The 11,517-nt window shown below is 45.4% G+C and overlaps 1 protein-coding gene across 3 annotated transcripts in view; it reads right to left on the bottom strand.

Annotated features, from left to right (window-relative positions):
• GXYLT1 (glucoside xylosyltransferase 1) overlaps window positions 1-11,517 on the bottom strand; it is a 40,781-nt gene that overhangs the window by 15,729 nt on the left and 13,535 nt on the right. For 2 of the 3 annotated variants that reach the window (XM_069975994.1, XM_069975995.1), the window contains exon 2: window positions 5,924-6,016. The exons of the other annotated variant lie outside the window; for it this stretch is intronic. In XM_069975994.1, the coding sequence (XP_069832095.1) occupies window positions 5,924-6,016 (93 nt within the window). The remainder of the gene's footprint in view (window positions 1-5,923; window positions 6,017-11,517) is intronic. 3 annotated transcript variants of the gene reach the window in all.

Here is an 11,517-nt window from a genome sequence, read left to right as displayed (position 1 = left end):
TTACAGTGGGAAAGTGATTTCCAGTCCAAACAGCGAGCAAGGGGGAAAAAAACTAAAAGTGCTTTTCTGAGGGTGTTTCTTTATAGATTTCCATGAACAGCATTAGATGAACCTGTGTGCTGTCCATGGTTACAGAGTTACCGGTAGTTATGAATGCCTGTGGTACGGTCATGCAGAGTCCACACTTTTGGATTTTACACTGTGGATTTTGCTACCAGTCTGCAGAAAATCTGCAAAAATATTTGGCAATTTACTTCTGACCCATTGAGGTCACAGGGTGACAAAATTCACTGTAATTGCTGATGGGGTACATGTGAATGCACCCTAAGGCCCCCTTCATACTTCAGGCAAATCTATGCGGATTTCTTATCAGGAAATCCAGATACATTTCCTGACCCAGATGGTTCTATTTCCCTGAAAATAGGCCCCGAAATTATAGGACATATAATTGAGCAGTATTCCAGCATGGATTCCCCATAAAACCCTACAGGGGCATGCAGAATTTTAGCTCCGGATGTGCATCCATAAACTGTCCAGAATTCCGGATACATTGCTTGACAGCCCGGGACAATGATGCTGGTTGCCGACACTGGCCTTTTAACTGTATGTGCTCCTAATCAGAAGAGCATATAGTTAGATGCAACCCTGTCACTCTTGACTGGAGGCAGCATTATGCATCCCCCCTCCCCAAGAGTTGTGGTGCATGAGTGATATTACTGGTGTGCTTGCAAAGTTCAAAGACAGAGGGAGAAGCTGCAGGAGTGCAGCAGGTGAGTATATGTTGTTCTTTTTTCCCTCCTCTTTTTTTACGGTCAGGAAACACTCATGTTTCCTGAAGCCTCCTGAAAGGCTTCCTGATCAGTGTTTCCTGACCGTAAAAATGGCCATGGAGGTGTGAAGGGGGCCTTAAAAGGGGGTTTCCATCACAGGGCTCCAGATGGCGACCAAAATGGTCGCCAATGCGACTGACATTTTGCAAATGGCGCCCAGATTTATTAATCTGGGCGCCATTTGCGACTGGCCTCGGCGGCGCCGCGCTGTCTCTTTAAGTCCGGGCACCCGGCTGATGCGCGGCTGCCGGGGGTGTCCCATCCTATCCCCGGCAGCGCGGCGCATCAGTGAGCTGCTTGGGGCCCTGACTTCCGGCACAGGAAGCGCACGTCAGAGACGCTTCCTGTGTCAGAAGTCACAGCCCCGGTGTACAGGGAGCTCACTGACGCGACGCGATGCCGGGGATAGGATAGGACACCCCCGGCAGCCGCGCATCAGCCGGGGACAGCGCCTGAAGAAGAAGAGGATCGCCGGGGGAGCGGGTTGTCAGGTGAGTTTGTGTGTTTGTTTTTTTTAAATACTGCTTACCATAGAGGAAAGGGGGGGGGCATCTATAATGGGGGGAGAAGAGGGGCCATCTTCAAGGGGGGGAGAGGGGGCCATCTATAAGGGGAGGGGGTATCTATAAGGGGGGGGAGAAGAGGGGGCATCTATAATGGGGGAGGAGAAGGGGCATCTATAATGGGGGGGAGGAGGGGGCATCTATAATGGGGGGGGAGGAGGGGGCATCTATAATGGGGGTAGAGGGGGTCATTTATAAAAGGAGGGGGTCATCTATAAGGGGAGGGGGCCATCTATAAGTGTAGGGCAAACTGGCTGCAGACACTGGGAGATAGATATATGCACAATTATTATTATCAGGGCCCCTCAGGTGTCTGTATTGTAGGGGGTCACTTGCATTAGTCACTAGGTGAGAGATATATCTATTTATATACACATCTTGTGGGGGGTCACTATGGCTGCAGTCATAAGTCTAGCTCAGTATGTATAGACTGTTGCAAGCTTTTAAAGGGAACCTGTCACCCCCGGTGACGGGGTGACAGGCTCCCAACCCCCCGTTAGAACCCCATATACTCACCTCATCGCGCCGGGTCCCGCTTCTGAAGATGGTTGGGTCACGGAGATCTCAGCCGCTGCAGCCCGGCGCGCACACTGAGAGAGGAGTCCAACGCTTATAAAGAATGACGGAGCGCTGGACTCTCCCGTCATTCTCTATGAGCGTTGGACTCATCTCTCAGCGCACGCCGGGCTGCAGCGGCTGAGATCTCCGTGACCCGACCATCTTCAGAAGCGGGACCCGGCGCGATGAGGTGAGTATAGGGGGTTCTAACAGGGGGTTGGGAGCCTGTCACCCCGGCACGGGGGTCGACAGGTTCCCTTTAAGTTCAAGTTCAGAAGAGTAAGCCTCATTAAAAGGCTAGCCAAGTGAAGCTGAAGTACTGAGTCAGACTGTATATGGTTGTCAAGTTGCAAGTTTCCATGTTGAACGTTTTCAAACTAAGAAAAGAAAGGATCTAAAGGAGGATGCTGCCGTGGCCTCTGCACACAGTAAGTCCCATTTAACATAACATTAATTTTACATGGTTTAAAATGTTGGCGACCAAATATTCTATTTGGCGCCTAAATTTTTCAGGTTAGGAGCCAATGGCTCCCAGGTAAATTTTTTAGTCTGGTGCCCTGCATCATAAGCTAGGATATGCAATCAGTTTATGACTGGTAGGGGTCTGACCTTGGGGACCCTTACCAACAAGACAAAAGGAAACAGTGCTAATATAATGCTTAGTTGTTTTTTTCCTGAACGCTGCATTCTTCTTTCTAGAATTTTTGCTGGAACTTGTGATGCAGGCTCCAAACAGAGCCTTAGATGTGCATATGGCCTATCTTACGCTTCATTTCTCAGATGCACTGCTTTTATAAACTAAAAGACAACGTCTGAAACCTTTACATATGTTTAACTAAGGTTCAATGAAAGTTTTTTTTAATTAACTGAACTGAACACAAGGACAAGAGGACACAATCTGAGATAAGCTGGGGGAAAGATCAGAAACACCACAAGAAAATATTACTTTACTGAAAGAGTAGTAGATAGTAGTAGTTAGTAAATCTACAATAACCGAACATAAAACCTGCCTGGGATAAACATAGATCTATCCTAAGAAAGGAAAACACTAAAACGGCAGACTAGATGAACCAAGTGGTCTCTTTCTGCCAAAAATCTTCTATGTTTCTTCTATGTTCACTACTAAACAGCGTAAAAACAAAAGCCCAGATTTATCAATTTGCCCATCACAATCACAACTGAGCTTTCATTTTACTAGAGCAAGTTAAGACATGAAAACTGCGCTCTGATTGGTCGCTATGGGCAAAATCAGGCTGTTTTGGTTTCAGGTCTGAGCCATTGTGATCAAATATCATTGTGTTTGTAAAGACGCCTACAAAAGATTTCATGAGACAAGTAGTCTGCTGTAAAGACTGACACATCCTACTGGCTTCCACACAATTATTTCTAGAATGAATCAAACAAAGATTTCTCCTGTGGGGTGTAACTGGGGTACACAGTTGGGTCCACAAGTGTTTGCACAGAGAGAATTCTTATTCACAAGGACATGAAGGGAAGCCATCAATATGTGACCAAAATGTGGACTGTTTAGGAATGAGTGCATTTAGTTATAGTAACAAAAAGAAGCAATGGATTCTTCTTCCTCATGGGACTCAACCTAATGTAATAATGCATTAATCCTCAACAGTTGCTAATCATATTTATATGGCACCGGTACATCACTGAAGAGGAAGAGGCATTCTAAATGCATTCTGGACTATGTCCTATTTAGTAACAAATCTGTGGACTATGCCCTTTTACATTTCTTGAGGATCCCTGGCAAGGTGGCTGGCAAGTGTTCATATATGCCACACTAAAACAAAGTGACTAATATGTATTCTTTAATTCTGCCATATTTTATTGAAGTCCAGTCAATACTGCAGGGAGGTCAGCACTTGTGAATGTTGCACACAGTCCATGCAGTCCTGTCATGTCCCCACATGTATGACACACTTTTGCGAACAAAAAGGTTATAAGCAGCATTTGGAAGAAGCTACTATAAAAAAAAAAATCAGTTATGTAATTGTAAATGATGGTCAAAAGATGGCGCTATTTCATAGCTAAACAGTTATTCATACGCTATAGTTCTTTTTCTGTTTTATGGAAAATAAAAGAACACACACACACACTGTCTTCTGAATCATCATAAAGAGAGACAGCCTACATAGGAAGGCTGGGACTGTAACTGATCAGCAATTTCCATATCAGCTGCTTGTCAGATGGGCACCCTACAGCATTGTGTTGTTGGCACCTAACACTTTGAGCACCCTCCTTTATGTTAATAGATTGTTTGGAATACACTTGAAGTCACTTACAGAGAATCATTCACAGGTACAGGTTAACACCAGCATCTAGATTTGTCACCCAAATACCTTTTTGGCATGCATTCATAAGTCGCTGGGGCCACTTTTTGTGACACAATAATGTGAGGTTTGGTTCCCCTTCCCCAGTACCAATAAATCTCCCAAAGATCATAAGCAAAGAGGACCAAAAAATTGCTAATCAGGGTAGGAAGGGGCTAGTTTATGTGTGTGTTCTTAGTTTGTGCCACAGCGCTGTCAAACGTCAGTTTCTCCTGACACTTTACACTGTGACTGGTCCATCTCTTATGAGAGACCAATCACGGGGATCCCAGATAGCAGTGATAGCTCCCTAGAGATGCAGTACGGTGACAGTTTAACTCATTCGCATACATGTACACGGGGGTTGCAGCACCCCAGCTGTACACGTACATGAATTTGCGTTAAAGGGAGTGCAACACAGTTTGCACAACTCCTATTAAAGTCAATAGGAGTTATGCAAATTGTGTAACCCGCGTACTTTGGCTGTTTTTGGCTTCCCAACCACCTCCAGCAGCTGCAAACAGGCTGGAAGATGCCACATGATTTGGTGCCAACCTGCCACTGAGGATTTACTTGTGAAAGCACTGTTTTAGTACAAGTGAACATACCCTAATACTGGGTAAGCATCATTTGTGGATGACAGAACTAAAGAAAAAACATCACAGTTGAGATTTTACATGTGAAATCCCTTACTTCTGATCGTAATTTTATAAGGGGTTTTCCCTTCATAGTAATGATGCCTATAGCTAGAATTCGCATAAGGCTTAGGCACTGGCTTCCTTGCATCCACTGACCTACAGAGCTAAATTAGGGGACTTCTTTGGCTAGGATCTCTCTATAAGCTGGAGCCTACAAATGATACTTGAGCTGTTCTTTAGTTGGAATGACCACAGTGGACCTTTAAGAACAATGACCTGAGCTGTCCTCCCCCACCCACACATTAAAGAGTCTACGGCTTGTATGCAAATATTTTGCCATTCAAAAGGTTGCAAAGTTTTTCATTATGCATCATTTTGCACCTAAGACCAGTGTAAAGAAATGCCAGTCTGATACCCCCTGTATCCTAAACAATGCATAATATATACACCTGGGCTGCAACACAGTTGGTATATAGATAGCACAAATCTCTATAATTGTTGGGATATTTTTGAAAGGATCATCAGTGGCCAGGCCTCCTGTACAGTATAAGCTGCTCTGGGGACAGAACTGAAAGGACTGCTTACTGTAAGAGAAGACCACACTACCCCAAAGACTGGATGAATAGAAAGCCAGGAGGTAAGTAACTATTGCTACAATAGCACTGACACATAAATAAACAGTATGTGTGACGGATGTCATTTAGTGTATAAACAGCAGGATCATATTATGTGACTAAAAGGGACTTACAAATGTGTTTTATTTTAAAGGGATATCAGAGATTTGAGGCAGTTTCTCAAAAAGGGATAAAACAGCTGGTGCCTATACTGCTCAATAGAGTAGTGCTGTGTACATGCAACTACTGACAATATTCCCAATGATGAGTTTAAAAATGAAGAAATAATACATTTTTGGGGGAAGTCACACCAGATAAGGTTAGACCCAGGTAGACAATTAAAACATTACTCCACCTCACACCAACTCATACGCAGGATACTATAAAGACAAGTCCTACCTAAAAGCAGCTTCCCAAAAGCAGTCCTTTCCACAAACACCAGAGGGCAGCATCCAATAGGAATTCCAGAAAGAGACAGAGAAATTCTTACACCTGACAGAATAAGATACAAAAAGTTTCCAGCTATTAGAGAGCTGTAGTATTGGAAAAAAAAGGTTATTACTCTCAAGAAGTGTAAAATACAAAAGGTAAAAGGGCTGATGAAATCAGAATCATTAATCTAATGGCAACTTAATAAAATCTGATTAATCGCCCAGCCCTAGGTTGGTGCTTATTCTCCACTGATAACGGATAGTGTTGAGTGAACCTGTCAAAAAGTTGGGGTTCAGCGACATTAAAGGGGGAGTGCGGCGTTTAAAAATTATTCACTAAATAACACACATTACAAAGTTATACAACTTTGTAATGTGTGTTATGTAAGTGAATGGCCCCTTCCCCGTGTGCCCCCACCCCGGAAGTGTGGTGCAGTGTACTCACCAGGTTACTGTCGACCAACGACATCTTTGGGAGGCCGGCCGGCCCGCTCCAGCCGCCCCTCATGCCGGCCCCCCTCTGCCGTGGCTAAGCACAGTCAGGCCTCCCGAAGATGGTGGCCAGGGTTGACAGTAATCTGGTGAGTATACTGCTCCACACTTCCGGGGGTGGGGGGACATAGGGAAGGGGGCCATTCACTTACATAACACACATTACAAAGTTGTATAACTTTGTAATGTGTGTTATTTAGTGGATATTTTTTAACGCCACACTAACCCTTTAACCGAACCCCAAACGCTCAGCGTTAGATTTTGTTGCTATTTAAAAATAGTGATCTTTGCTTGCAATTCTTTTGTATTTTGATGTGTTTATACAGTAAAAAAAAAAATTGGGTTCAACAACGTTATCCAACGTTATGGACGCTCAGCATTTGAACCTGCGGGGCTACAGAAGTTGGAAGCCGTCCTAGGAATGCCAGGAGAACATGGCTACAGCCACAGGCTATGTTCTCCTGGGCTCCCCAGTGCTGCATTCAACTTCTGCAGCCCCAGAAATCAAATGCTGAGCGTTTGGGGTTCGGTTAAAGGGTTAGTGTGGCGTTAAAAAATTACCCACTAAATAACACACATTACAAAGTTGTATAACTTTGTAATGTGTGTTATGTAAGTGAATGGCCCCCTTCCCAGTGTCCCCCCACCCCTGGAAGTGTGGTGCAGTGTACTCACCAGGTTACTGTCGACCAACGACATCTTTGGGAGGCCGGCCGGCCCGCTCCAGCCGCCCCCCCTCTGCCGTGGCTGAGCACAGTCAGGCCTCCCGAAGATGGTGGCCGGGGTTGACAGTAATCTGATGAGTATACTGCTCCACACTTCCGGGGGTGGGGGGACACGGGGAAGGGGGCCATTCACTTACATAACACACATTACAAAGTTGTATAACTTTGTAATGTGTGTTATTTAGTGGATAATTTTTTAACACCACACTAAGCCTTTAACCGAACCCCAAACGCTCAGCGTTTGATTTCTGGGGCTGGGCTGCAGAAGTTGAATGCAGCACTGGGGAGCCCAGGAGAACATAGCCTGTGGCTGTATTCATGTTCTCCTGGCATTTCTAGGACGGCTTCCAACTTCTGTAGCCCCGCAGGTTCAAATGCTGAGCGTCTATAACGTTGGAAAACGTTGTGTTTATACAGTAAAAAAAAAAAATTGGGTTCAACATCAAAATACAAAAAAATTGCAAGCAAAGATCACTATTTTTAAATAGCATCAAAATCTAACAAATGTGGTGCTAGTCTGTTTAGGCAATTCCCAATCAAGTTCCATTAAACAGTTGCCTTTTTTGTACTTCTGGCAGCCATAAGCAGGCTACAGGGCCAGGGATCCCAAGCTGTGAGATCGATATAGTTGCTTTAATATTATGGGTTATTATGCTTACAGAAACTATGTAAACTTTAAAGGCCCTATTACACGGAACGATTAACAGCCTTATTTGGCTGTGTAATAGAACACAACGATCAGCCGGCATGAATGTCGTCGGCTGATCGTTGTAGTCGTTGTCTTTCAACATGTTGAAGGACAAACGACTCATATAGCAGTGATATGCTGCCGTCGCTCCGTGGAATAGGCGCGGCTGCAGCAGACCAATGCTATATGCTATGGGCTACAAGGACGATCTAGCGTGCACCTGGGCAGCCCCCCGGCTCTCACCCGCTTGCTGCTGCCGTGCGTAATAGCGGGGGAGTGAGGAGCAAACAAGTGCTGACAGCACTCATTTGCTCTTTACAGTCGCCCCGTGTAATGGGGGCTTAACAATTAAAAGGGGTTCAGGGGAATATAGGTTATAGAGGTTGGTTGGTCTCTCTTTTTGACCGCATTCTCTGAGCAGTCCAGTGCAAATTCATAGGGCACAGAGTCTGGGGCATCCCGTACGCTAAACAGAGCAGTAGTAAGACATGTGGTGGAGACGTTATTAGTGGTCGATGTGCTCTGTGGCCTAAAGACCTGCACTCCAAAAACTCATGTGCATCTTATAACTCCTTAGGGTGTATAAGAAGCATGTGATGCTGGGAACTGAAGGCAGCTTACCCTGAAGCAGGAATAAGTTTATGCTCTATTGTAAATGAAGGCATTAGGAGCATGCACAAACACTAAGGAAATTCAAGAAGAGAGGAGCATGGAATTAAGACAGAACTCTCCTAATGGTAAGGGTGGGTTCATACATAACACATCCACAGCAGATTTCACGCTGAGAGTTCGTAGTGAAATCCACAGCGCATACCTTCACTGTCACTTTAAATGAGTGCGGCGGGGCAGCACACTGATTGGCTGAGCAGGACGTCTAGGCACCGGGAACCCCTGAAGCAAGCCGGAGCGCAGACCGGTAATGTATGTACCGGGTCATGGGGAGTTTAAGAGGAGCTGTCACCCCCCCGTTCCGGGGTGACCTGCTGTAATTCTGTCTATCTCTGCAGGCTACACTCACCTCTGCTGAGGAGCATGTTGTGTGGACAGAGAAGTAGTCCAGAATTCATTTTAGTGATGAAAGCATGCAGTGTAAGACTGGGGTACCCTTGACCCACCAGGGAATTTGATTCTAGGGGCCCACCCTACATACACCAGATATAACCAGCACCGAACCTTCCACATTACTATAGGGACTTTGCACAGAGCTGTGTGTGTGACCAGGGATGCTAGCTAAGGGCTAGTAACATAGTAAATAAGGTTGAAAGAAAACAAGAGTCCATCAGGTTCAACCGAGGGAAACCCTACTGTGTTGATCCAGGGAAGGCAAAACCCCCCACTAGGGAGACGACAACCGCCCCACCACAGGGAGAAAACTCCCCCCCCCCCCCCCTGAATCAAATGGCAACCAGAACAATCCCTGGATCAACGTATCACCGGAAATCTAATGCCCATAACTTGTAATATTATATTGTTCAAGAAAAGCATCCAGGCCTCCCTTGAACTTATTTAATGAATCGGCCATGACAACATCATGTAGCAGAGAGTTCCACAGTCTTACCATTCGTACAGTAAAGAACCTGCGTCGATGCTGATGATAAAATCTTCTTTCCTCTAGAAGTAGAGGATGCCCCCTTGTCATGGTTACAGACCTATGAGTAAAAAGACCACTACAAAGATCTCTGTACTGTCCATTCATATATTTGTACATTGTGATCAGATCGCCCCTAAGACGTCTTTTTTCTAGCGTAAATAACCCCAAGCTTGATAACCTGTCTTGGTACTGTAACCCACCCATTCCCTTAATGACCTTTGTTGCCCTCCTCTGCACCCACTCTAGTTCAGCTGTGTCCTTTTTATATACCGGTGCCCAAAACTGTACACAGTATTCCATATGTGGTCTGACTAGTGATTTATAAAGAGGCAAAACTATGTTCTCATCTTTAGCATCTATACCTCTTTTGATGCATCCCATTATTTTATTAGCCTTGGCAGCTACTGCCTGGCACTGATCACTAAAGTTGAGTTTACTGTCCACCAATACCCCCTGGTCCTTTTCGGAAGTAGTTTTACCCAGTGTTTTATTATTTAGCACATAACTGTATTTATTATTTCTATGGCCCAAGTGCATAACCTTACATTTATCCACATTAAACTTAATTTGCCATTTCACCGCCCAAGCCTCTAGCTTCTCCAAATCCCTCTGTAATATGATATTATCCTCCTCTGTACTGATTACTTTACCCAGTTTAGTATCATCTGCAAAAATGGAGATTCTGCTCTGTAGCCCCTCATAAAGATCATTAATAAAAATATTAAAAAGAAGTGGACCCAACACTGACCCCTGTGGTACCCCACTAGTAACTAAAACCCAATCTGAATATGTAGTAACTTGTAAGTCACTCTAAGCAAACAGCATAACATGCCACTTAAAGGGGTATTCCCCCAAAAATCTTTTTGTATTAATATGTTGCCCACCCATAGCTTTCCATCTTTCCAATATCAATGTATTACAGATTCTGCACAGTTTTGCTGTTATCTAGATGCATTCACCCCCATCAAATGCATAAAATCATCAAAATGTCAGTCCAACAGACACCACTCCCTGCTCCTGGCCCCCACCCACCCTCTGATACGGTGTGGCACCCAACAATTTAACCCCACCCACACCTTCCCGTCCAGTGCACAGTGCGGCCGCCACCCCGTTCTCACCTACGGCCCGGATCCTCCCCCGTCCCCGCGGTCAAGTGCACAGTGCGGCCGGATCCTCCCCCGTTTCCGCGGTCAAGTGCAACTCTGATGCCTCAACTCTGATGCCTCAACTCTGATGCCTCAACTCTGATGCCTCAACTCTGATGCCTCAACTCTGATGCCTCAACTCTGATGCCTCAACTCTGATGCCTCAACTCTGATGCCTCAACTCTGATGCCTCAACTCTGATGCCTCAACTCTGATGCCTCAACTTGTGGATATCAGCTCTGCAACATCATGGACCAATCAGGCATAAGCATTGCAGCCGCTATCCTCCTTCAACGTCACATAAGGGCCATCTGCCGATCCATGACATTGCAGCTGGAGGACCTGGGGTTGTGACTTACACGGAACCTGGACGAAAATTACTTCCGGTGGCTGTGGGAGAGACCCAAGAGCGGCACTATGGGGGCACAGGGACTGGTAAGTGTAATTTCTTTATTATGTTCCCAGGTAACAGGAGTGTGCAAAAGTCCTGGGAGATTATATGTCGTCCTTGCACTGCTAAACAGGGAGGCCCACCTACTGTTTAGAGGCCCACCAATGGGTAGGGCCCACCGGTGGATTCCCCTGTGGGCCAGTCCGAGCCTGAAAGCAAGTTCAATTTATTTGGGTCTGATGGGAAATATTATGTTTGTAAACTAACTGGGGAGAGACTGAATCTAAAATGTGTAAAAAGTCAGAGAAAGGTGGAAAAGGTATGACCTCTTTACAAGGTAAGTAATAAATGTCTCACTGGTAGATGGACACTGGGATTCCTATCAGAAGGGCCCACATCCTTACGTTTGAATAGCAAAGTGGGCAAGCATGTATATTGCCACTCCAAACTCTACATACAGTACTGCTGGAGATAGCCAAGGGCTGTACTCTGCTATCTTTGGCAGTGCCATAGACATTGAATGGCTTGCC

The sequence above is a fragment of the Dendropsophus ebraccatus genome, chromosome 1 (genome assembly GCF_027789765.1).
Source record: "Dendropsophus ebraccatus isolate aDenEbr1 chromosome 1, aDenEbr1.pat, whole genome shotgun sequence".
NCBI classification, from domain to species: Eukaryota; Metazoa; Chordata; class Amphibia; order Anura; family Hylidae; genus Dendropsophus; species Dendropsophus ebraccatus.
This window is presented reverse-complemented; position numbering and strand designations above follow the sequence as displayed.